This window comes from Peromyscus leucopus, chromosome 7, assembly GCF_004664715.2.
Source record: "Peromyscus leucopus breed LL Stock chromosome 7, UCI_PerLeu_2.1, whole genome shotgun sequence".
Taxonomy (NCBI): domain Eukaryota; kingdom Metazoa; phylum Chordata; class Mammalia; order Rodentia; family Cricetidae; genus Peromyscus; species Peromyscus leucopus.
The window spans coordinates 33,262,655-33,289,917 of NC_051069.1; the positions used below are offsets into that span (position 1 = coordinate 33,262,655).

General features: G+C 44.2%; 1 protein-coding gene across 2 annotated transcripts; it reads right to left on the reverse strand.

Moving 5' to 3' along the window:
• Positions 1-1,406: 1,406 nt before the first annotated feature.
• Znf202 (zinc finger protein 202) lies at positions 1,407-26,746 on the reverse strand. Of its 2 annotated transcripts, none has more exons than XM_028866272.2 (7): positions 26,125-26,746; positions 6,950-7,445; positions 6,181-6,391; positions 5,714-5,802; positions 4,759-4,888; positions 4,085-4,204; positions 1,407-3,740 (listed from the first exon to the last, which is right to left on the reverse strand). In XM_028866272.2, exons 2-7 carry the CDS (start codon positions 7,349-7,351, stop codon positions 2,770-2,772), a joined length of 1,923 nt encoding a protein of 640 aa, XP_028722105.1. In that variant the 5' UTR covers positions 7,352-7,445; positions 26,125-26,746; the 3' UTR covers positions 1,407-2,769. The 2 variants fall into 2 exon arrangements, with proteins under 2 accessions (XP_028722105.1, XP_028722107.1); XM_028866274.2 differs by having other exon boundaries at positions 6,954-7,445; positions 26,125-26,744.
• Between the last annotated feature and the right edge of the window lie 517 nt (positions 26,747-27,263).

A 27,263-nucleotide genomic window follows, 5' to 3' on the forward strand; every position in this document is an offset into this window, starting at 1 on the left:
AGCCATCACGGGGCCCCATTAACTCTCATTTGGATTGTCATGTCTGGAAGCCTGGTTAATGAAAACACTCTCGAAATGCACCTAAGAAATATTTTGCTTTCTCATGCCATGGGGTAATCTAGGGGCTGCTCTTTCCTAGCCGAAAGGTCTGGAACAGATGATCTCTGCCAGCTTCAGAAGAATCACTAGGCACATTTGTGTTTTTTCAGATACTGGAAATAATACACCATTTTATTAAATCTATCACCTGACTTGGAGTCTGGAGGCAGTAAGACTTTATGAAGGTTTTGGCTCTAATGGCTTGATGCTAATTCAATTTTCAAAAACTTCCATGCAGTTCATATGAATTCACCAGTTCCTAATTTGGAGCATATTTCCTTTGCTCTCTTGGTACTTTGTGATTGTAAGGTTGAATGATTATTGGTTATTTCTAATCTAGTTGTATCTTTACATCACTCCCCAGCTGCAATAAGCTGGACATTCTGTTTAGTTTAGCGGACTATAGCTTTCTTCATATACTGTTAAAAACCTGTCTATTTATCCTTACAAAAGACACCAGGATTTCACTAATTCTAGAAGCAGACCCTTGGCAATGAGCATCTTGTGCTCGGTCCTAGGGTCAGTGGAAATGCTGTTGCCTCATCTGAGGTACCATCACTGGCTCTGATGCTCCACTGTGGCTGTGTTCAGCCTTGGGAGCTTGAGCATCTCTCCAGGAGTCTACAAATGGGACCAGAGACCCACTGTCAGCACAGGAAACTCTGCAGAGACAACAGCAGTAGACATGCTGTTTCACCCAACCCCATCAGTTCCGGTTGTTCCTTCCGGAGAACTGTCTTGACAGATTTTTTTTACTTACTAAAATCAAGCAGACAATTTCTTTTCCAGTGTATTCTATGTTCCTTAAGAGATTAGTATGAAAGTACTAATATAAAAGTATTAGACTATCCTTTGAGTGACATTTCTCATAGGACAAAATCTGCTTACACTTTAGATACGTGGTTGAAAAATGGTAGAATATTAGTCTCTTTGTGCAAACTCCAGGCTTCACCCTATGTGTACACATTCTACCCAGAGCTATGCTAGTCACTTCAGGCCCTTACTATTGTGGGAAACAACTTTGTCCTTCCAAATCTAGTTAAAGCAGAAATAGCCTTCAGAGGCATCAGAAACCTGAAGCTCTAGGAAGTGATTAGGCAAATTGTACATTGGGGGCACTTGGCTACAAGTATCACTTCATTTATTTCATATGCATGTCCATGACATCAGCTGACTGGCATTAAAACTGAACTAGTCCATCTCAAGAGAATTTCCCCATTGAGATGTTAGGGCTGGGAAGATGTGTTGCTAATCCACCATATTCCTCTGTGATTGTGAAATAAGCAAGAAGCAAGCAGGCACACAAGTCTATCGCCTTCTCATGCTTTAATCCCACACCCTGTACTCCATTTCTGGAGCATCTCTCCCCAGTCCTTTCCAGATGGCCAGACACACAAGGTTCAGAGTTTTTTGGCCTCCAGGGGACCTCGAACAGGTCAAAGACCCTGGGGCTACCAGGAGATACTACTTTTTAGTTCACAGTTACATGAAAATGAACTTATATATTAAAAAAAAAAAAAACCCAAATAACACAGACACATAAAAATCCCTTTACTTCTGGTGAATTCTCAGGGTCCAAAGTACTAGGGTTGGTAATCTTCCCTGACATTGGAGAACTGAGGCAGGGACACTAAGGACTCGGTGTCACAATAGTCCTAATAGTTCTGGCCAGCAGCAAGAGCTGTTTCATATTTTCCAAAGTGGTTTTTACATCTTCTCTAGTTTCCCTTCTGTGAAGGAAGTGACCCAGTCAGTTGTGATTCTGCACTGGTTATGGTACCTTTCTATGCTCACAGTGCTCCACACTCCCTCTCACAACCCAAAGGAAGGAAGACAGGCTTACACACAGGTGGGAGTGGACTGGATTTCCCCATGACTTAATTCTGCTTTACTGAATTCTTCAGCACTCCAGCACTATATCTTCTTGCAGTAGGCATGTAAGGGACAAAAGTGACAGGAGCTGAATAGTGGAAAAGCTAACGACAGGAGGATTTAGACAGGGGATGGTGCACCCCAGGGGCTTTGGATTAGGCCCCCTTTTGTGCAGGGTATGGCACTTGGTGTCATTCTGACAGTGGGGAAGGGAGCAGCTTGCCAAAACCCTTGTGAAGCAGCCTTAAGGACTTGTCTTTTAACACTCTCCCCCGTGTCTCCAGCATCAAAGGAAAGGTACAGTGGAGAGGTGAGATTGTGAGGACCTGCAGCTAGCCCATCAGTGTGTGACAAGCTCTTAGGACACAAACCTCCTGTCTTGAGTTTAGGGCTGTGTGCTTTATGGATTGAGCCCAGTAAGGACAGACCCCTTTAGGTTGGTCCCTTATCAGACCTAAGTATTTATCCTTGACCACACTGAAGTTGAGCCTGGTAAGTAGTCTTCAGGATACAGAATAGCCTAGGTTTCTCAAAATATAATAAACAAAATTTCTTAATGTCCCAAATCTCCTACTTCACACCCATGAGGTAGAGGCAGGAGCATGCCAGTGAAGGAGAAACCTCAACTGAGAAAATTTGATAAGTTCTGGGCAGGGCTTTTGTTTGGTTGTTGGAAGAGATGACATAAGGTATGGGCAGGTCAAAGAGATGCCTCAGAAAAGGTCTTCTAAGGTTGACCACAGAGCCCAGCCCATCCCAGTTGAGGGCCGAATAAAGTTCTCCACACATGGCACATAGCTAGGTCTTTCTTGTGTGGGTTCTCTGGTGCCTGATTAAATGATATCCTCTGCTGAAGCTTTTCCCACAGGTGGTGCAGGTAAAAGGCTTTTCTCCAGTGTGTGTTCGCTGATGTCTGACGAGGTGATCCCTCCTGCTGAAGCTTTTACCACATTCATCACACCGGCAGTTCCTCACTGAAGCATGGCCTTTCAGGTGCTTGGCAAATGCTGCACTATGGCTGAAGGAGCGCCCACATTGACTGCAGAAATAGAGCTCCTCAGTCACGTGTGTCTTCCGGTGTGTCAGATACTGTTTGTGGTCACTGAAGTCCTCTCCACAGTCTCCACAGGAGTAGGGCTTGCCTCCAACATGGATTCTTTGGTGTGTTGTTAACACAGATTTCTGACTGAAGCTTTTCCCACAAATAGTACAGAAGAAAGGTTTTTCTCCTGTATGTGTCCTCTGGTGCCTGACCAGGTCTGAAGTCCAACGGAAATGCTTTCCACAATCATCACAGGTATATGGTTTCTCCACACGGGTATTTCCCTCAGACTGGGTCAGAGGGGCACCTACATTCTTCCGGTTTGGAGGCTGTTTATGAGGAGTGTTCGTCTTATGGACTTTCTGGTGCCTGGCAAGGTGTGAGCTCCGTGTGTAACTTTTCCCACACTCCAGACATTTATAGGGTTTTTCCCCTGTGTGAGTTCTCAAGTGCCTAATAAGGTGAGAATTACATGTGAAGCTTTTTGCACACAGAGGGCAGGTATGTTGCCTACCTGTCAGGGAGTGGCCAGGAACAGTTTCCCTAGTATTTGTGGAACTATTAACTTGAGAAATATTTGTACCAAATCTTCTGTCATTAAGTCCACTTGTATTATCCTCAAAGACTATTTCCCAATCTGGAGTCTGGTGAATTTCTGGGTCTGCCAGAATAGACCTGTGTGTATCTTCTTGCTCAACACATTCTTCCTCGTCTTCGCTCACGTCTCCTACAGAAGGGGCAAAAACAGAAAAGGAAAAGCTATAGTAACAAAACTGCCTTCTCTCACGAGAGGATTTCTAATGGCTTTTCTAACGAATGACAGAGAGAGTACAGAAGAGGCTAAGGGCAGAAGGGTCTGGCTTTTAGAGAAAGACATTAGTGATGGATGGCATATAGGAAGAACCAGGACGTGGGTACGGGGTATGGCCACTGGGCTACAAAATGAGGCTGTAACAGAAAGTAAAAGACAAAATAATGAAAGAGACCCAATGAGAAAGGCCCTTGGAGGAAAGAGGTGCACTGCCTAGAGGGAACTGTCCAATGTGGTCAGAGCCGTCGGCTACTCCTCACCTGTATAGGTAAAACTCAGGATTTCTGGTTCTGCAGGCTCTGGAGATTCATGGGCATCTGGGAACTGAGGCTCTTCTTCTCTAATCTGAGAGGTATCATCTAGTCTGGGAATTGGAAATGCTGCTCAAGAGATGGGAAAAAAGGACATCACGATTGGCTCAATAGTTTCCCGAGTTAAGAGCAGATCGTTATGGACTGGTAGGTGGCAGAGCAAATATGTAAGTTAAATGGTCAGATATTACTAGTCTTTAGCGTGGCACCTCTAAGTACTGCCCATCTCATACATTTCTTGTGCCTTCACCTGAGTCTCAGTAACTAGATCTGTACTGTGAGCCTTGCTCCTTCCCTCTTGTTGAGGAAAGCAGATTACCTTTCTTTTTCCTGCTTCAAAACTCCTAGGTTTACTTCCAAGTTAACTATTAAAGCTCAAAAGATGCTAACTGTATGCTCTGTATTAACGGTTTCCATTCCTTTTTTTCCAAGCATCTTTATTTCTTCCTGTCAGCTGGAAGGAGAGCATCTTCTTCAGCTAACTGATCTTTAATCTCATTGTGAGGTAGGCATGCATAAGTGAGACTTTAGTTCACGTAGTCCACGGTCTTTGATTCCCTATTCTCCGATAGGAAAAAGATGTTTGTGGCTAGAATGCCCTGGAAATACATGCAACTCCTTACACAAAGAGACCACAATTCCACAATCTTCTTCCAAGACATATTCTCCATAGAATTCTTTTTGTGTTGGATCCAGATCACTCCACTGATCCTGTGAGAAGCACAGAGCCACATCCTTGAATGTGACCAATCCCTGAAATGACACAAGGATCCAATCAGGATGAGACGCTTCAGGCAGCCTATTGTGTTTTGGGGTAGAGTCAATCCACAGACAAAGGGAATGCCAATCCACAGACAAAGGGAATGCTAACAGGCTTCCTTTGGGGAGCCTGCTTGCCACTGCGCCTGCTTCTGAACCTTCAGCACTGGAGGCAAGCACCGACCTTGCTTCTGCTCCTCCAACCCATTGTGTTTCTTCAGGCCAGATTACATTCCTCTTCAGGGTATTGTTTAAAACAGAGCTTAAAGCATTCATCTCTCTGTTTGGTGTTTTAATGGGATGTCTCTGTAAAAACCATCTTTTCTAGGAATCTTTCCCAAAGGACCCCATCTATTAGCATCTATAGTCAGAACGAGGAGGACATTCTTTTCTTCAGCTAGACTACAATTCCAAACCAGGAGTGAATTCTATCCCTTTTTCTCAGTCACCTAATTTCAGAACAAGAAAGGATCTGAAGCTATCAAGCTATCACGCTATCATAAATATCACAGCAGTCATATTAGCTGTTTTTACAAATGATTAACAAATCCACCCAACTTCAAAATTGTACTAAATATTGCCAAATGATCCCAATTAGTCCCTTTAGTTAGTACCTCTGACAAGTAAAGAGACTATGCAGACTGGAGTTGAAAGCAATTATTTAATTTCACAGTTTCTTCCCTGATCCTGCACACCCACAGAACCGAAGACGTGCACTTGAAGCATGCACACTTGTATCCTTGATTTGTTCACTAACATTTGTTAGCATATGGCTAACACCCAACAGACCTTCAAATACGTATTCTGAATAGGATTTACCTGAGAGAGAGCAGCGAGAAGAGCAACCATCTCTGGGTCTCCAGACCTTGGTTCTGCAGGAAGGTCTGGATCCTGGGGCACTGGAACCTCTAAAGGAAAAAAAAAAAGAAAAAAAAAAAGGAGACAGAGATCAGTAACACAAGTGCAAGAGGCTAAGCACCCTCTATTCTAGTGAACAGAGTGGCCTTAACTTCTGTTAAGAGAGTCAAGAAACCAGTCTAAGGTGAATTATCCTATCCACCATTAGCCATAACCCCATTGGAATGCTGGGAGCACTCAGGAACACCACTACTTAGACTTGGCCCCATATTGAGGCAGGTTCTAGATGGTTCTTTCTGCTCCCAACATCAAGATTCTGGGCTTTCTTTCAATTACAATTTTCTAGCCTGTTGGTACAGGAGAACCCCCCCCCCCATTTCCAGTTCATTTTGCCCAAATCTCTGCTTCCTGCTGAGGCTTCTTCCTACCACTTTCCTGCAGAGGCTGGTGCTCCCCTTCATGCTGCGAGCTCTCTTCTTCCGGTGTCCCCAGATCTGTGCTCTGCAGGACTTCCTCACAGGGCTGCTCAGGGGTCAAGGTCTGTGTTGGATCTTGTTGCTCACTGGAAGACTCCGGCTCCACCCCTCCGTGTAGTGTCTCCTCTGACAGGACTTCTTGGCCCTGAACATGGACGGTTACCTGGGAATAATTTTAACTTCCAGTCACCATGGAGTCAGGAGGAAATTCTTGGTTGTCATCAGGGGTTATTTTAGGAGGAACACCCCCAGAGGGAATCGGATGAGGAAGGGAAACTCAAGTTGCACAGGTCTATAAAGAAGCAGTTATCTTTGCAAAGACAAGGCAGAGGATATACTAGTACTATTCTACTTTGATTTCAGTCATCTGGGGTCCTGAGGTTTCCGTTCTTCCTTCTTTCAGGTCTTCTATTACTGTTTGCTCCCCCAGATTACCATCCTAGGAAAGGGATTTTTGAGGAAGTCTAATAGTTGCTTTCTGAGGACCCCAAGGTTCCACATCCAAAGAATCTAAAGACCCCAACCTTCAGGTGGCACAGGCAGGTGATTCAAACCCTAGAAAGTCACACTCATACACACATACGTCCCTGCCCTGTTGGGGCTCATGGATCTAGACATAACCCAAAGATAAGTTATGGGGTCCTCATACTCTTTCCCACATCCAGTCTTTCCGGAAACAGGCCCCCTCCACATCACACAGATCAGGACTCCCCCTCCTCACCCACCGCCTTGGTCTCCTGGGTCGTTTCTGCAAACCCTCCACCAGCGTCACTGCCTCCTCGCCACTCTCGGGCCGCTGGCCGCGCACCCAGCTCTGCAGTTCTCCAGGCAGGACAGTGAGGAACTGCTCCAGCACGAGCAGCTCGAGGATCTGCTCCTTTGTCCTCCTCTCTGGCCTCAGCCATTGATGACAAAGCTCTCGAAGTCTGCTGAGGGCTTCTCGAGGACTGGATGCTTCCTGGTAGCGAAACCGTCGGAAGTTCTGGTGAGAGGTCTCCAGTACCGGGTCATCGCCCTGCAAGGCAGACTCTGGCCCGCAGGGGAAATCGTCCTCCAGTTTCACCATCATGACTCCCTCCTCTTCCCAAAGATCTTGGTCCTCTGGTTCCAAGGCTGTGGCCATTTCCTGGTTCTTGGGTGTTATCACACCATTTAGGCCTCACACTGGCATTAACGCATTTCAGACTGGGTACCTCAAGAGGCTCCTCCCAAGGGACCTAGGATAGAGAAGTAAAGATGAAAGAGAATAGATGCCTGTCGTTATACAGAGACAACAGTTCTGAAATCCTTCACACACTTCTTAAATAAGTACCACCTTGTCTCCCTAACTGTATGTTGCAATGAAATCCACTTAGCCTAGCAAGCTCCTCTACCCTCATTTGCCTCACTTCCTAGGCAAGGCTCCTAGCCCAGAGGAAAGCAGTACATTGCTATACCCTTAATACTGTAGTTTTACCTCCTGATAGCTTTCTTGCACTTCCTTTCTGCTGACTTCTTTAGTCTGGCTTCATTGTTTCCTGTCTAGACTCTAGCCAGCACATTCTGAGCTACCCATTGTTGTAGAATTTTATTTTAAGTAGGCAAAGATGTGTTACATTTGTTTATGCTGCGCAATATTACTTTAACTACTGTGTAAAGGTGTACTATTTTTGTTTATGCGGCGTTTGTTTAACAATGTAACGATGTGTGTTTAATTATGTAAAGACATGTTGTATTTGTTTCACCTTGCCTGCCTAGGGTATCTAATTGGTCTGATAAAAAGCAGAACGGCCAATAGCTAGGCAGGAAAAAGGATAGTGGAGCTGGCAGGGAGAGAGAATAAATAGGAGAAATCTAGGCTCGAGAGGGGAGGAGAGAAGAAGAGAGGAAAGAAAGAGAGAGACACACTGGAGGAAGAAGCCAGCAGACATGAGAAGCAATGAAAGTAAGATATACAGAAAGAAGGTAAAAAGGTAAGATAAAAGGCAAAAAGTAGATAAAGAGAAACAGGTTAATTTAAGTTAAAAGAGCTAGCCAGAAACGAGCCTAAGCTAGGCTGAGCAATCAAAACTAACAGTAAGTCTCCGTGTCATGATTTGGGAGCTGGTGGGTGGCCTAAGAGAAAAAGCCTGGTACCTAAATGGCTCAAAGAAAGGATGCTTGCTCATAATGCCTACTAACAAATTTCCCAGTGGTCATGGTTTGTTTCACAGGCACATAACATGTATAACCTGAGATATCAACAGGGTGGGTGCAGTTTATGTAAGGCTGCATCACACACATTAACCTTTGTAAAATGGAAACTCTTGGAGATTTAAGAACTTCAAAAACAGCAGTGAAGAAAGACTAACATGAGTAGCACTCCAAAAAGCCTGTCTTCATCTTGGTAAAACATCTTTACCTGAATGACTTAGTGATCCTCAAATTCACAAAGGACACTCATTTATTCTGGTCATGCTTGCAAGCTTACCTTCTTCATGCCTTGGCAGGGACCAATTCTTAAGAACACACTCAATTTAGTAATCCTTGGATTCAACTTTCTTTCTCACTGTTTAAAATGTATTAAGCCAACCCTATTTCTTAAATTTCTAAATGTTTACTCTTCTTCCTCCCTGTTACTTCAGTGTGGTCCTTACCACCTTGACTGAACTACAGCCATGAGTTCCTAAGTGTGCTCCCTGCAGTACTCAACCACGAGTAAAATATAGTTAAGTCAGTTGTGAAGTTTTGCTGTGTATTACTCTCCAAAAGGCATTCTGATCCAGTACATCCAGACAGTTATGTCTTTAGAAATGCTACTTGACATTCTGTTGAGATTCCTGGTTGGGTACTATCAAGGGAAGTAAGGGGAGATAAGAGTGCCTATATCTGCCTGCTATCACTTAGCAGGTATGGGACATGAGTGCGGCCCAGTGACAAGTTTTTTCTGGAAATGACGTTTCTCATCAAGAGAATGGAAATGATATTTTCTGTTAGTGTAAATTTGAGATTAAATGTCTTACTGTTTGTTATGTTTACAAGGGAGATAGAACTTCAATGTTAACTATTAACTTTCTAAAGTATACTTCCAATGACATTACTCAGTATTATAAAAAGTAGTTGTTTAAAATGTTAGTAACATCATCTGAAACCCTATGCAGGGCACACAAAGTTCTTTACAGTCTATCTTACCCACTCTCTGTACCACCAGCTCTAGTGACTGCACTGCGGGCCAACAGCAGGGCTTTTTGAAGACTGTACCTATTGCAAACACTCTCCACTCTGTCCTCTTTTGACTGCTACAAGGTGTATGGCTATTTCTTTTGTTTGTTTGTTTGTTTGGTTTTTTGAGACAGGGTTTCTCTGTGTAGCTTTGGCGCCTTTCCTGGAACTCACTCTGCAGCCTAGGCTGGCCTCGAACTCACAGAGATCCGCCTGCCTCTGCCTCCCAAAAGCTGGGATTAAAGGCGTGTGCCATCAAGCCTCGTGTGTATGGCTATTTCTTAGCAGTTTTCCTTTCTCACTTCCTTGCTTCCGGGAGTTGCTATCTTCAAGTCACCATTCTTTGGCAGGTACGTCTATGCAGCCTGTGGGCCACACATTTTCCAGGATAACTATTAATATAATCAATTTATTTGTAGATACATTGATTTTGCAATGTCAAAAGTTTGGACACCCTGATCCAGTGTTACCAGTGTTAGCTGTCACAGTGAATCTTGAGATGTTCTTCCCCTAGTGATGATCCTTCAACCATTCCTGCTTTTTTCTTAAGTGAAGGAGCTTCTCTAAGCATATCACACTCTAGCTGGCCTTAATCTTGTTATTCACTTTGCTATCTTTTATAGCCATGCCCGCCATTCCTGAACTGGATGCATACAGTATTTACACATGTGCCATGCACTTTAGCCTTTTAATATGAATTGTTAAGATTTCTTCCCAGGAGAAACATAAGCAATAGCTACACCTTGTCCTAAATTCCTAACAACAAATGGACGCATGATCCCATCAAACTTCACTTTGGGGAGTGAAAGTGTTTTTTTAGGCAACCTTATGGAGAACAGGTGAGGGGTTACTTAGAGGGATGTGGTCACTCCTCCCGCAGAGAGACACACCTAGAAAGCTTTACCCAGAGGGATGTAATGCTTTCCTAATAGCTGCAAAGATGGAGGCCCTGCTCTAGTCTTCTCTGGTATGTTTGTGTGTGTATTCTGGACCCTCCCCCAGGGAATGTGCTGAGTTGACAGACCCTAGGGAGCAGTTGGATGGATGGGGGAGAACTATAAACAAGCCCAGCTGGGATCATTTGCAAGGGGCACAGCTGAATGCTCCAAGATGGCAATTGGTTGGCTTGGAGGAAAGTCATACACTACTTGTGGTGGTATTGTGTTCCCCAAAATACTGTGTACCTTAATAAACTTATCTGGGGTCAGAGAACAGAAAAGCCACTAGTTAGGCAGTGATAGCACACGCCTTTAATCCTAGCATTCCAGAGACAGAAATCCCTCTGGATCTCTGTGAGTTCAAGGCCACATTGGAAACAGCCAAGTATGGTGACACACGCCTTTAATCCCAGAAAGCCAGCCTTTAATCCCAGAGAGTGGTGGTAGAAAGCAGAAAGATATATAAGGCATGAGGACCAGAAACTAGCAGCATTTGGCTGGTTAAGCATGTGGCTGGTTAAGCTTCAGGCTTTCGAGCAGCACAGTTCAGCTGAGATTCATTCTGGATGAGGACACAGAAGCTTCCAGTCTGAGGAAACAGGACCAGCTGAGGAATTGGTAAGGTGAGATAGCTGTGGCTTGTTCTGTCTCTCTGATCTACCAGCATTGACCCCAATAACTGGCCTCAGGTTTGATTTTATTAATAACAACTTTTAAGATTCCTGCTACATCTGGCGCCCAACGTTCGTGTTACGAATTCATGAAAAAGCTGTTTGACTGTGGCCTTGTGAGCCCCAGCTCAGGCCCAAGCTACACTCAGCCGGTTGTGGTGGCACACGCCGGTAGGATTTGCTGAAGGAGACAGAGGCAGGAGGATCCCGAGTTTGAGGCCGGCCTAGGAGGCTTGGGAGAAGCTTTGGCCTGGACTGAACCACAAACAGTGGTGGGACCATGGAAGCAGTGGCTACTGCTCCACGTTGCCAGCTCCTTCTCATCGTGTTGGTGACTGCGGTGATGCTGCTACCTGGGACGAAGGGTTTACTGCTGCTGGTTCAGAGAAGAATTGCCAGGACCATCGTGTTATAAGAAAGCATCGGCAAAGGTCAGTTAAAAGTTTGGCAAGACAAATGGTGGGGAAAAATTATTGTGAAGATTTTCTGTTCTAGGGAAGAACGTTCATGGTTCCGAGAGAGAGACATTTATCAGACTGTGATTGCTCCAAACCACAGAGGAGGCAAAAAAAAAAAAAAAAGTCTGCATGGAACCATGACCACAGCAACTTTGAAATCTTCAAAAGGACTATGATAAAGCCATTAAGCTGATTAACACCATGGAAAGATCTGCTTTGGACTACAAACTGCTTAGGACAATTTTGAGATGGCTAGCTGAAATGATCCAGCCTGACAGACTACTTGAACAAAGACTTGAAACAAGCCCTGAACTTTCCTTTTATGCAGAGACTGGACAAATGATACAGGACTTGACAATTAACCCAAAAAATTTCTTTTCAAGATTCCCTAAAGATACTTCACCCCTAGAAACAAAAAGAAAAAGAGAAAATAGATATGAGATAGATCATCGAATCTACTCTGAGAAAAAAGATAAAGAAATAATAGGATAAATAGGTGGATCATTGAATCTACACTGAAGAAGGGGAAGATATAAAAATGACAAAAGGTAGACTACTGAATCTATTATGAAAAGAAAAAAGAGAGGATATGGATATGATAAGATAAAAAGGAAAATTATGGAAATTACTTTTAAAAAGGAACTACTTGTTTTAAATAAGTAATGAAATTTTTTTTGGTCTGAGTTTATCAGATGTTACTGGACTGGACATTGTTAATATATATAATGGAGTTTTCATCTGAATCTGTCAAATGTTAATGGACTAGACATCATTAATGTTAAGTTTTGACTGTATATATTGTATATACTTATTGGATAGTTTTTCTTGTATTAGTTACAAGCTTTCTTTAATTTTAGACAAAAAGAGAGGAAATGTGGTGGTATTGTGTTCCCCAAAATATCGGTACCTTAATAAACTTATTTGGGGTCAGATAAGCTACTAGTTAGGCAGTGATAGCACATGCCTTTAATCCTAGCATTCCAGAGACAGAAATCCCCCTGGATCTTTGTGAGTTCAAGGCCACATTGGAAATAGCCAAGCATGGTGACACACGCCTTTAATCCCAGAAAGCCAGCCTTTAATCCCAGAGAGTGGTGGTAGAAAGCAGAAAGATATATAAGGCATGAGGACCAGAAACTAGCAGCATTTGGCTGGTTAAGCATGTGGCTGGTTAAGCTTCAGGCTTTCGAGCAGCACAGTTCAGCTGAGATTCATTCTGGATGAGGACACAGAAGCTTCCAGTCTGAGGAAACAGGACCAGCTGAGGAATTGGTAAGGTGAGATAGCTGTGGCTTGTTCTGTCTCTCTGATCTACCAGCATTGACCCCAATAACTGGCCTCAGGTTTGATTTTATTAATAACAACTTTTAAGATTCCTGCTACATCTGGCGCCCAACGTTCGTGTTACGAATTCATGAAAAAGCTGTTTGACTGTGGCCTTGTGAGCCCCAGCTCAGGCCCAAGCTACACTCAGCCGGTTGTGGTGGCACACGCCGGTAGGATTTGCTGAAGGAGACAGAGGCAGGAGGATCCCGAGTTTGAGGCCGGCCTAGGAGGCTTGGGAGAAGCTTTGGCCTGGACTGAACCACAAACAGTGGTGGGACCATGGAAGCAGTGGCTACTGCTCCACGTTGCCAGCTCCTTCTCATCGTGTTGGTGACTGCGGTGATGCTGCTACCTGGGACGAAGGGTTTACTGCTGCTGGTTCAGAGAAGAATTGCCAGGACCATCGTGTTATAAGAAAGCATCGGCAAAGGTCAGTTAAAAGTTTGGCAAGACAAATGGTGGGGAAAAATTATTGTGAAGATTTTCTGTTCTAGGGAAGAATGTTCATGGTTCCGAGAGACAGACATTTATCAGACTGTGATTGCTCCAAACCACAGAGGAGGCAAAAAAAAAAAAAAGTCTGCATGGAACCATGACCACAGCAACTTTGAAATCTTCAAAAGGACTATGATAAAGCCATTAAGCTGATTAACACCATGGAAAGATCTGCTTTGGACTACAAACTGCTTAGGACAATTTTGAGATGGCTAGCTGAGAAGATCCAGCCTGACAGACTACTTGAACAAAGACTTGAAACAAGCCCTGAACTTTCCTTTTATGCAAAGACTGGACAAATGATACAGGACTTGACAATTAACCCAAAAAATTTCTTTTCAAGATTCCCTAAAGATACTTCACCCCTAGAAACAAAAAGAAAAAGAGAAAATAGATATGAGATAGATCATCGAATCTACTCTGAGAAAAAAGATAAAGAAATAATAGGATAAATAGGTGGATCATTGAATCTACACTGAAGAAGGGGAAGATATAAAAATGACAAAAGGTAGACTACTGAATCTATTATGAAAAGAAAAAAGAGAGGATATGGATATGATAAGATAAAAAGGAAAATTATGGAAATTACTTTTAAAAAGGAACTACTTGTTTTAAATAAGTAATGAAATTTTTTTTGGTCTGAGTTTATCAGATGTTACTGGACTGGACATTGTTAATATATATAATGGAGTTTTCATCTGAATCTGTCAAATGTTAATGGACTAGACATCATTAATGTTAAGTTTTGACTGTATATATTGTATATACTTATTGGATAGTTTTTCTTGTATTAGTTACAAGCTTTCTTTAATTTTAGACAAAAAGAGAGGAAATGTGGTGGTATTGTGTTCCCCAAAATATCGGTACCTTAATAAACTTATCTGGGGTCAGATAAGCTACTAGTTAGGCAGTGATAGCACATGCCTTTAATCCTAGCATTCCAGAGACAGAAATCCCCCTGGATCTTTGTGAGTTCAAGGCCACATTGGAAATAGCCAAGCATGGTGACACACGCCTTTAATCCCAGAAAGCCAGCCTTTAATCCCAGAGAGTGGTGGTAGAAAGCAGAAAGGCATGAGGACCAGAAACTAGCAGCATTTGGCTGGTTAAGCATGTGGCTGGTTAAGCTTCAGGCTTTCGAGCAGCACAGTTCAGCTGAGATTCATTCTGGATGAGGACACAGAAGCTTCCAGTCTGAGGAAACAGGACCAGCTGAGGAATTGGTAAGGTGAGATAGCTGTGGCTTGTTCTGTCTCTCTGATCTACCAGCATTGACCCCAATAACTGGCCTTGGGTTTGATTTTATTAATAACAACTTTTAAGATTCCTGCTACAACTACTCTTCCTACCTGTGACCTTTAGTTAGGCTAAACTTTACTTATCTTTTAAGACATAGCTTAGGTTTTGTTCTTCTGAGACATTTCCTTAGATACTATTCTCTCTACCCTTACACATGGTTGGAAATCACCTAAGTGGGTCAAAAGCAACCTGGGTCCACCTCTGTCATTACCTATTTATTTTCCTTGTAAAATTTCTTGATGTTAGTGTTAGGATCCTGCCCTCACTCCTGCACATGTGCAGCTCAGGGTCTTGTGTCTTATGTCATCAGTGGGCGCTGGTGACTATGTATGTGCCTTAAAAGTCGGATGCTGACACCATGCTCCCTCTTCTCCCTGCTCTGCTCTGGTCCCTCCCCTACCACCTTTCTCTCTCTCCAGGCCTGAACCCTCTCTCTCCCCATTTCCCCTCCTAATAAAGCTCTGAACACTGGGTTCTGTCGTGACCGTGACCTTTCCACACCTCAACCAGTGCCGCCACCAGCGCCATTTACCTTTCACTTCTGCATCCTTTCAGTTAGGAACTGTGAATTTTACTCTCTAAAGCCCATTACCAACAACACAATAAATGCACTTAAAATGAATGAATCTCCACTCTCATGTTTTTTTCCTACCTTAGCAGCCAACACATCTTTCCATATCTATACTCATATTTTCCTAGTTCATTTAGTCTTGTTAATTCTAACAAAATGTCTTCAAATGCATCACATCTTCATCTGCATTAAACTCTCTAGTTGAGCACAACATACTACCATATTTGAATGTCTAGTCTCAACCCTGGAAAAAGCACTGGCCTCTGTCAGGTACTGTGTGCTGAGGGAACCACTTGAGCTCAAGCTTTACAACTGTTTTTGGCTCTGTCCTCTTCCAGACAAGAATGTTATCCATCCCAGGGACTCCTTATTTGTCAATCATTTTGTTCTGCACTGCAGTTGCCTGCAACCAACCCTCAAGGTTAGCACTTGACCAGCCGGCTGCACCTTGACTGCTGCTGCACTTTGTATGACCCATGGCCAGTGATCACATGGTTCCCAATTTTCTCTTAATCCAAGTTATTTCGTTATATTGTTTTCAAACATTTGCAATATAGCTTTCATGTTTTTGATAGTTCTGTAATTCTTTTTAAAAACTGTGTGTGAATGTGGCCATGCCATGGTGTACATGTGGAGGTCAGAGGACAACTTGCAGACATTCGTTCTACCAAGTGGATTCTAGGGATCAGGTCACTAAGCTCGGCAGCACCTTTACCCATTAAACAATCTTGCCTAGTTCTAGCATTCCTGTGTCATCTTGTGCTAAATTTCTGTACTTCTTGATAGTCTGCAGTTTTGTTTTGAACTTTATGCCCATCTTTAGTGAAGTTGTATTTTTTTCTTGGTAGAATTAAAAATGGGTAGAATTTCATTTGTTTCTAGCTCATCACTAATGGTTTTAGTAATCTTGGATTGGTTTTACCATTAACTTTTCATGGTATTCCTGAAAAATAATTTTAGTATGCTATTTGGATTTCAAGTGATTTTTTTTTAAAAGATTGATTTTGATTTAATATGTGTATTGGTGCCTAAGGAGGTCAGAAGCTGTTGCATTTCCTGCAGCTGGAATTACAGGTAATTGTGAGCTGCCCGACATTCAGTGCTTGGAACAGAACTTCAGTCTGGGAGAGCAGCAAGTGTACTTAACGAACCCTGCGCCATCTCTCCAGTCCCTCGAGCTTTCTGACTCACCAGAGAATCTCTGATACTCAAGGTTCTCTAAGAGCTGGCTTCCAGGGCCCTCTCTTTTCTACCATGAGTGCCAATTCCAGGAGAGCCATGCTCAAATCACTGTTTTCTATCTCCTGCTTCCCGTTAACAGAATTTTCTCAGCTTCTCTGGGAAACACCTTCACTAAGCCTTCACTTGCCTAACTCCACTCTTCCTTCCAATCTATTTTCTGAATTCCTCCTAACCCCCTCCCAGGTGATGAATAATAAAAGCTTGAGTCTCTCCATTTCACAGGATGCATTGTGTTGTAAAAATTGTTCCTCTGAGCTGGGTGGTGGTGTCTTTAATCCCACCAATCCCAGGACTTGGGGAGGCAGAGGCAGATCTCTATGAATTCAAGGCCAGCCTGGTCTACAGAGGTAGTTCCAGGGACAGCCAGGGCTGTTACACTGAGAAACCCTGTCTCAAAAAGCCAAACAATAACACAACAAAAAACCCTGTTCCTCTGGTGGCAGGATAACTCATGAAACTATACAGGGTCTGAAGGGAGGGGCATGTTGTACCCTGCTCAAAGTCTGGCAAACAGTAAGTACTTGCTTCATAATTGATGAGGGCATACAACATTTCCTGAGTTTTTGTCTCTGGGAAGGATGAAACCATGTCTAGCAAAATGTGTGGTAGATAAGTGAATAAAGACAAATTTATTGTTTGCATTGTAAGTAAACAGGGCATTCTCAGTGGTTTTCAGTGTGATGGAGTAATCTTCAGGTCACTTTGGGGATAATTCAATTCATGACCTGGCCTCTTGAATATACATTGTTAGAGTACACAAAGAATAATTAGGAGAGAGGCATGAGGAAACTAAAACCAAGACCTTTCTACTATTCCTGGATCAGCTTTCTTTGTCCCTTATCTGAAGGTGTCACATAACAGAGCTAGCTCTAACTCAGTTCTCTTGAGCATAGAAAACCACAGGACTTAAAAAAATTCTCAATTTTGTAGCCTAAAAGATATCTTTTCTAGGTACAGGAAAAAGGGTGACCTTTTTACTAGAACATAGTCTTTAGACAATAACTAGCAGTTGGACTTAAATGATTATATTTAGTAGATGTATAGTCATTCCCGAGGGAAGAGTGAAGCTCATTAGGGAGGTGATGAAACAAGGCTTAGGATGTCTACAAAACTTACAAGACTCAGGAAGCTGAGCTATCATACTCATCAAACCTAATACCCAAGGTTATATAAGCAGTAAGCAACTGATGTGGACGGCAGACTCCTTGGCAGCACTGCCTTCAACTTAAGCAGGGAGATCCAGGGAGACAGTTTTCATCAACTGTCACCCATGCTGGGGCAGATCTTTTCTGTGATGTGTGCCTTTGACTCACCCATACTCCTGTAATAAAATCACCAGATCACCGAACTAAACTTGGATAGAATTATTTCTTTTTGGTCTGCCATAATACTTTATTTAGGGGTGAAGAACCGTTTGTTCACAACTCCCCCCAAAAGACATACAGCACAACTGGTAAGTGAACAGGGTCTGAAAGAATCAAACAGAAGCTGGGGAGGAGCAGCTGCAAAGGCACTGTGACAGGTTAAGGCATGCAGCTAAGACTGATCTGAGACCAGAATACCCAGAGGCAATTCTGATGTGATGACCTTTCTGCATGGGATATATACATCCCGTATCACCTTTCTGACATGGAATAGTGTGCTTCCTTTCTGTAGTGGCAACTTCATGTAATGGGTAATAAGACATGCCACCAAGGTGAAGACATGAGAATGGAGTATCCTTTGGGGGAGTGCCAAGTTGACCATCTTATCTACGTGGTATGAGGTCGCATGCCTCCCTAGTGAATTGGGCCTACCATGCAACTGTGGAGGCATTCCTCCAAAAGCTGATGAACTTGAGAATATATACAAATCCTGAAAGTAGAATATATGGGATATGGTCATAACCAGTTTAAGGTAGCAATTATGGCCATTGCTTTGAGTGAAAAGGTAAACAACTGAGCTCAGCTGTCTGTCCAGGAAGAGCTTGTCCATGTAAGGGAGGAATTCTGATAGGAAAGACATGGGAATGCTGTCCTCTAACTTGGCAGAAGGTGGAAAAAAGAGGTAAGATGAGATGGTGGTGTTGGTTTGTCATTTCCTACATTTGGCAGGTGTAAGGGAGACAGTACAAACTAGATCCCTCCTAAAAAGCACTCCATTCCACCACCTCCAATTTAAAAACTGGGATTCCGTGAGAAAGTCAGTCAGTGAAGAGGGCAAAAGTGAAAGAAGATACCCCTTAATTCCAACCTTTAATACAAAGGAAGAGAAAATTCATGATTCAGCATGATGGGGTAGGGGGTGACTAGTGGCCCTGTACAGAATAAGGGAATGCTGTACACATGAAATGTTTTAACTGAACAGATGGTAAAACAAAGTATGAGAGTCTCTCATAGCCTGGTTCATGAGGCTCTAAGACGTGAGGGCAGATGGGATCAATCTAAGTATCAAAGAAGTGGAGACACTGAGACACATAACTACTCATCCCTCCCTGAGACAGAGTACACATAACCTGAAGCAGTTTGAGGAAGACCAGTCTCCCAAGTACAGCTCTTATAAGCCATTAGGGTCATTTGGTTATTGTTGGCTCAGAACTTCCGTCAGGATCATCAGGAACTGGAAAACAGCAAAGGAAGGGTAAGCATTACTGAAGGAACTGGACATGTGATACGTGGTGGTTGACACCCAGCTCACAAGGCTAGACAGGGCTGCTAGGGAAAGTGAAGAGGTTGACTCAGGAGGGACCTTGGTACTCCTAAAAGGCTTTAGTAGCTTTGCTAAGTGAAGAGGTTGACTCAGGAGGGACCTTGGTACTCCTAAAAGGCTTTCGTAGCTTTGCTAAGTCCATGGCAGGGCATGCTCTTTATTGGGTGGAGAAGTTCTGGTGGATCTGAATACTTAGAACAGAATGTATATTGGGTGTTTATGATGCTAAAGTAATCAAAATGAGATCAGGAAAGCATAGAAGGGAGTCTTTCTTGGCCACTGAAAGGCAAATGTGGCAAGATTTAGCATGGGCTGGAGTTCTTGGGAGGGTGTTGATAAAAGGCCAAATGTGTGTTTTTGAGATTATCTAAAGCTTTGAAGTCTGAACAGTTCCATAAACTGGTGAACCAAGACCAGGATGACAAAGCATTACAAGTAAAAAGACTGAGGTTTTCCTAGGAGCAGGCAGCTGTCCTCCAGGGGATGCTGTGAATGTTTCTCCGCAAAAAGGCATACTAAGGCTGATACTCAGCCTACCGCTGCCATCGGCCTCTAACATGGACGGTATACTGAGATCACTTAGCCCAGGGCCATTTAACAGCCATGTGTGGCTGACAGAGGGAGGACGATATCCTGGAGCTTGTTAGAATCAGAGATGACTCTAGTGGCAAGTGCAGTTCGGAAGGTAAGGGCCTGCTTGCCCTTAGCCAAGTGAGCCCATGAGTGCAAGCCGGCCCCATAGAACCCAGTGAGGGAATGCAAAGCGGGTCTTCAGCATGCAGTGGATGGCTTAGGGAGATGACTATGATTAGAGAGTGTACAATACAGTAGTGCCTCCATCTACACAACTGTACCTAACACTGCTCTTTGAGAAAACAAATGATTCAACAATAGGATCTTTTCATGCTGTATTGGGCCTTAATAACAGTTTTATCTCTTAGGTGCCTAGACCAATTGGTATTTACTTGGAATGGATGATTAGCCTTTAGAGACCCTGCCTTCAGTGTAAAAAGGTATCATCCTATAATGTTAATCCACTGAGTGTCTTGCAGACTTAGAAGAGAATCTGCAAGGGCAGTAAAAACAGCAATCAAAATGTCTGCAGAAGTCATCTTATGTGAGTGGGCACTCCCAGGAGTCCTAAGATTGCTGAGTGAAAATCCCACACTATTCCTATGAGCTATTAGCCAAGGAGACCTGAGTTCCCCCCTCACCTCTTACCCCACTTCCATATAAGCTATTGCCACTGCTGCTGGTTTCACATTAGAACTAAATGGTAAGACTCTCTTACGGAAGACATTGCATGCTTTGATTATAGGACACGAGAAATCAATCTGGGACTGAGCTGGAAGCTTCTTACCTGCTGGATGGTTTTCATAGTGCCAGAAGGTGCTATGCAGTCTACTGTGGGAGAAATGTCACCAACGGTCCTGTCCAGATGTAAATTCTGCTCTACACTATGAACATTCTTTAGGAATGATACGCCAGCTGCTGCAATAATGGCAAACTGCTAGTGTGCAACCAGCTGCCTTCTGCTTCGATTTAAAGCCTGCTCTACGGGAGCGACTGACTTAACTTTTGTTAAGCCAAAGCGAATACTTGTGGCTAGGGAGGTCAGGAGGGCCAGGGGTGAGGAAACGACTACTACTACTACAGAAACAGTAGCAGTTTTAATGTGAATGAGACATACCTAACTGCCTTTGAAACAGTTGTTTATACTTACAGATTACTGCTGTTATCGGTCTCTAATACAGAAAGAAAGGCTGCTCCCCCACCTTCCCAAGTGGGTACTACAGAGACTGATACAATCTGTCAAGCTGCTGAGAGTAAATGACTGTTGCTCTGGCACTGTGGCCCCATGCTCACCCAGAAATGGAAGAAAATTCTCAGTCACCTCTTTTACCCTTCAAAGGCTTAGGGAACAACTCGGAAGACAGAGTGGAAAGAACATAAGAGCCACAGGAAGGAGTGAGCGCTGTACAACTATTTCCTCCCAAATGAAATAGCCCCCTTTGGAGAGGTGGTGGGGTGTGGTTCCTAAGCCTCACGAAGCTAATGATCCTTAGGCTCTGGAAGTTCACTGATTCAGGAAGCTCATACAGTTACAAGATTCATGAGGCCTCTCTCCAAGATGATACAAACAGGAAGCAACTAGTGGTGAAGACGCTGAGGGAGCCACTTTCAGACTGAGCAGGGAACTATGGGAGTTGTCCATTTTGGGGTAGACTGTTTGGTGATGCAGGTACCTCTGTGCCTACAAGTAACCCCTTACTTGTTATTAATGTACTCAATGGCTTACCAAACTATATGGGTAGAAGCAATCCTTTGATCTATCTTTTACATCTTATCTGGTGTGGCTATCTGTTCACACCTCTCCAGGAAGTCACACAAATGCCAAATGCAGCCTCATAATTTGGGGCTGTGAACACAACTGCTTAGTGGAGCTTACTAGGGCCTTTTGGCTTTTGTAGAGTAAAAACGATTAATTCCAACTTTTAACTGTTTTCTTCTAAGGCTGCTGCTCTACAAAATTAAAGACTACAACAATATGGCCCTTACACTAGCCAAATTCTCACTCTTATCTCAACTGTTCTATGTACAGATGCACATCCCATTTTCCCATGAAACGGTAACATGGTGCTGGAATCTTGGGTATGTAGCTCTACTTTCATAAGCTACACTGCACAATTTCTCTAACTCTCAGCTTTATCCTTGAAATGTGGTTAACACTACCTATCTCACATGTTCATTTTATGGAGTAAATGAAATAATTTAAAAAAATCTCTTGGAATAGAATCCAGCACAGGGTAGATGCTCAATATGGCTCATACTTTTCTGCTTCAAGCTCTTTTAAATCCTTTTGAGAAATCAAGATTTAAATAATAAGCAAAGGTTTCATTTTATTTCTTCCTAATTATGAAAGAAAAATTAGATCTCACAGGGAAAGGGTTGGTCTGTTTACTGTCTAAGCACAAGTGAAGTGCTAGACTCAACCCAAAAAGCCAACAGTCTTTGCTCTGGAGGCACTATAACCTGAATGAAATGAGTTGTTGAAGACAGATGAGACAGAACCTTGATGACGTGGTCTTTAACTGAAGGTGGAACCAGCAAGGCTTCTACTTACCAGAAGCAAAGACCCTTCCCTTTCTGCAGCTGGCAGGAGGCAATGTGATTCATATCCAGTGAGTATAGCTCAAGTCCTGTGAAAGCTCAGCCCAGAAGGCAAAGAAAATGAAAGCAATGCATTCCCTGGCTTCTGGCCTTCAAACATGTCATGATCAGTGTGCTTTGAACCATGCAGAAAAACTGGTTTGATTTCAGAAGTGTTGGGGTGGAATCCAGAACTCTGCACATTAGGCAAGTGCTCTACCACTGAGCTCTAGCCCCACCTTGAAAACTGTTTTTTTCCCTTTACTTTTTCCTTTATAAAAGTCCTATTTAAATACCAAGAAAATATTAGCTCAAAGCTTCTTACAATAGATTTTAAGAAATAGAATGAGGAATAGAAAAGGAGAAGACAGGAAGAAATGAGAGGTCAATTAAGTAGTGGTTGGTACAGGAAGGTCAGTATGGCTGGGGTTTGATGATCTCCTACACTGAAATTTGACTGCCTTTGTAGTCAGCATTAAGGTTTAAGCAGGATGTAAAAATGTCATCGAGAATAAGGTAAACTGAAAATACAAAAACCAGAGCAATTAAGTCTCTAATAAAATGTTTCTCTGTTGTTACACACACACAGATGTAGGTAGTAATGATAAAAACAGTTCTTCCCTGCTCTAGCCTGCAAAGACCTGGCACCCTGGACCAGTTGTGTCAGCTCATTTTGAAGGAGATGATTTTCCTGTCTAAAGGCAAAGTGGATCATCCTATGAGAAGCTAACTGGATTTTTATAATGATAGGAGGGGCTTCAGAAGGAATAAAGACAAGTACTTTGTTTATTGTTTGGTTCACAATGGATTAGTGAAGGATGATCAAAGAGGTTTACTAAAGAACTGAGATAGGCTGGATTAAATACATATTTTAAGAGGCCAGAATTGCCTATCTGGCCACCCTGACCATGTTCGTTAACTTTCAACATGACATGAAGCTTCCTACATTTAATGGATAGCACCCAGAATTAGTTATTGACCTAAATAATGTGGGTCAATCATTACATACAAATTTAAGACAAAATACCACAAATTAATCTGAAGCTGAAAAAGTAAGGGACATCAAATTTGACACCCACCAGGAAGAAATCAGTATTTATTATTTGGCAGCCAAAGTTCAGCAGACAGACACAATAAATTCCCACAACAAACACAGTCAATGACAATCTCACAACAGGGAAAGGGTAACTACCAAGAATGTAGCCGGAGGATCCCCAGGGGTGGATGTAAGTAACTCAGGACAACTTACTTTCTATGTCTGTCCTATTAATACATCCTGGCTACCCACTACTCAATGCTAGGTGACTTCCTCCTGGCTTGATCTGAGGCTTTCTTGCAGATAGATATGTGATAAAGGTTGCAGTCTCTGTGGTTTGACCAAGAGGAATCTGAGAGAGCAGAAGAAAACCCAGCAGTCATTCTTGGGTTTTCCTTGGTGAGCTAGGTCCCCTAAGCAAGGATATGCTCCTGGGCCTAGCACTTTTCCAGGTAGTTTGTAGAAAGGGAGCTCAATAAATACATGCCCCAACTTAGATGCAGAAGCACTGAAATCAGTGGGTGCCAGGCTTCATGGTAACAAGTCCTTCATGGGGGACAGCTGTAGGCGCTGGTATTAAGTATTTCAAAGTCTGAAAGTCTATCCTGTTTGACTGTTCAATAGAGACAGACTGTGTTAATATCAATGGAGGAAATTTTGAGGGAAGAAGTGCAGAGAGTTGATTCAATCCATAAACACTGAGCCTCAATTTTATATCTCATACTATTTCAGGTGCCGAACAGAAAGGAGGAAGAAAGCAAAGGCTCTGACCTTAAACTTAACAGGCAATCAGGAAGAAGCAGGGACTTCAGCAATATCAGGAATTCACAGCACAAACCTGGAATATACGTGTGGTCTGAGCAGCAAGCACTTTATCAGAGGAATTAAGAAAATCAAGGGAGCTGGGCCTAAGCCTTTACTTCCAACACTCAGAGGCAGAGACAGGCAGACCTCTGTGAGTACTAGGCCAGCCTAGTCTATATAGTGAGCTCCAGGGCAGCCAGGGATACACAGAGAGACTTTGTCTCAAAAAACCAAAATCAAAACCAAAACAATATTAGGGAAAAAAAAACAAAAAACAACAAACAAAACCTCATCAGTATTTCATCTTAACTTGCCATAATGGATGATGGCTTTCTGTCTTCAAGGCATTTAATTTCACAAATAACTCAGACTTGAATGGTAAGATCACCCACCAAAGATGAGGCAACACTACTAGTATTTTCAAGTCTTTGTCCTCAAACCTCTGCAAGGTGGCTGTCATGAGGTCCGGAAAAATCACAGTGGCTCTCGAAGTGATCAATACAGACCACACAGCACCACTTCGGCCTCACACGCAGATTCTGGGCACGAAGTCCCAGCATTCTGTGTTTAATAAGCATTTCATGTGTGCTAAACTCGGTACCCACTACATGGACAAAGGAAGTAAGTGTGAGGTTTTATCCAGAAAGGAACAAATTTATCCAGTGATGTCCACATTCAGGCAAGAAGAAGACAACAAAAGCAGAAAGTCTAGAACCGTTTTATGTCTCTGTCAAGTTGCATAGTCACCTGTATATTCTGTAAGAACAAGAGTCCCTCATAGTGACGCAAATCTTGCAGGGCCCTTGAAATGACTGTCTCCTGCAAGTATACAGAGAGCAAAAGGGTATGTATGTGGAGATGAGAGGGGGAAAGATTAGTGTCTGGTGGTCCTGGGAAGAACAATGTCGCACTTCCCTCCAACTCTGTCCACCCTTCTATGTGAGGCAGTAATGGCAGAAAGTTACTCAAGACAGATGGTACAAAGCAACTACTAAGCTGTCACTTGCTTCTCCTAACAGGCCTTCCATGGCCACCCTGACACCTCTTTAAGGTAGTTTTCTGGATCAAGGTTCAAGGGGCTGCTTGGAAGAAAAGCTGCAAAGAGAGAAGCTTTCTGATTCCAGCGTAGCTTCCCTGGCTCTCACCTACAGAGCGGAGACAGAGAACGAGAAGTATTTCTTAAGGGTAGCCTGTTATCGAAACCCTGGATGTGGTGCTGCTGTCCAAGACCAAGGCAGTTCAAGATCAGCTGGACCCATATGCCTCCCTTTGGGGAGTTCAGCACCGAGAACAGACAGCCACGGCTCAGGGGGAATAAAGTGTGTGTGAGAGGACCAGTGCAGCCATGGAATATAAACTAGCAAACTTTTCAGTCGACTGAGACAAGTCCCGCAGCTGGTGCGGTGAGGTGGAGAAGAGGCCCGTGAACTGGCTGTTAGAGGTAGGAAGAAGAAAGCTGCAAGAGCTGACAGTAGCCTCTAGCTACAGGGAAGTTCTGAGTCTGTCACTACGACAGGTGAAGCGAGCCGGTCTCCAATGCCTGGCATGATCACAGGTGATAAGATCGCCCGTGAAGGGGGCGGGGTTCGCCGCGAAGGAGGGAAGGGAAAGCCAGCGAAAGGGTTCTTCTTGAGCAATGTGAGCGGCAGGGTGTAAAGACTGGCGAAGCGGGGAAGATGGGTGTCAAGGGGCCTAGACCACTCCCCACTGGGTTCTGGGGTCCCGGGAGCAGTTGGCATGGATGCAATCCGAGGGGCACAGTGCGTGTCCGCAGGCCCGAGAGGGGGGCGGAAAGAGGCGGCTGGTCAGAGAAGAAGCCTGGAGCACCACCCGTCTCCGGCTCCGGCCGCCGGGAGGTGACAGGACCACAACGCCCAGGCCGTGGGGACCCCGCCGCCGCCCCTTCCCTAGGCAGCCGCTATCCCCGGGCACCGGGGGGGCGGGGTCTACAGCCCCTCCCCACGCTCCTGCCCCGCCCGGCTCGCACTCCCCGCCCGCTGCGGTGCCCGTTCGCCGGCCAGGTCCCCCGGACACTCACGTCTCCCGCGGCTCCAGCGGCTCCTCCCCTGCCCGGTGCTCCCCCACCCACTCCCGGCCGAAAGAGCTGCTCGGGATCCGAGTCGCGCGGGGCCCAGCGGGTCGGAACACGTGGGGCCTCCGCGCCCGGAAGCGGAAGCGCCCCGGCTCGCCCCGCCTCCGAGCCCGTGCTGGAGTCGGTCTAGGCTGTGGGAGGTTTGGCCGGCTCGGTGTGTTTCTGTGGGTTGAGGCCTGGGGACCCCAGAGAGACCCATGTGGGAAAAGCCTTCCCTGGACCGCTGCCCTCTGCGCCCAGTTCCTTTTGCTACAAATCAATCAACTCCCTGGGTCTGGGATTCATGGCTTACCTCCTACGGGGTTTTGTTTTCATCTTTCACGTTGGTTTTGGTATCTACACCTCCACGAGGGACCCCGCCCCCTCCTTCCCACGCAGTTTTGTTTTCCTCCGAGCGTGGAAGAATAGAAACGGAAAGCGTCGAGTCCGAATGCTGGCTCTTGCGTGCACACTCCGCTGTCGCTGGTCTGCCGGCACGTCTGCCTGTCAACTCTGACCCTCGTGTAAAAAGGGCAGACTAATAAATACTGTTGGTCCTGGGACTAAAAGCTGGAATGTCGTTGGGAGCTCAGAAAGAAGATGGTGGTGTCCTCTGTTTGCCTTCGTGTGTTATTTTGGTGCCTCTTTGCTTTGCGACTGCCTTCCCTGATCCGAGTTCACTTTTGTCCTTGCCACTGACATTTCAATTGTCAGTTATGCCCTGTATGTCCCACGGTGACATGGGCAGGCCTTCTCTTCTCAACCATGTCTTGAAAATCATTTCAGCCCGTGGGACACATTGGTGTAGGCGGCTTAACGTCGTTTGAACTGGAGATGTTCATCGGTTTTGATGGAGAGGTAGTTAGGGTTCTGCAGAAGGGGGAAAGTTGATGTTACAGAACCTTGAATGGAATTTGCCTCTGGCCTGGTGGCCTGGGGGGAGATCTAACACCTAAGAGGTCACCCATCCAGAATGCAGGTTCCCCTAATACCATGGTAAAAGAGATGGGAGTGGAGGAAGTCATCCCTTTAATGAGATAATGTACTTTTTTTTTTTTCCCTCTCAGAAACCTGATCTGTTCAGTTCAGGCAGAGCCACTTCGAGG

Bases quoted from the DNA above. Each gene is read 5' to 3' on its own strand.
- Znf202 (XM_028866272.2), bottom strand. From the start codon at position 7,351: ATGGCCACAGCCTTGGAACCAGAGGACCAAGATCTTTGGGAAGAGGAG. The intron at 4,889-5,713 runs GTAAATCCTATT...GTGTCATTTCAG, and splicing joins TTCTCGCTGCTCTCTCTCAG to GGATTGGTCACATTCAAGGA. The intron at 3,741-4,084 runs GTGAGGAGTAGC...CCCCTTCTGTAG, and splicing joins CCTGAGTTTTACCTATACAG to GAGACGTGAGCGAAGACGAG.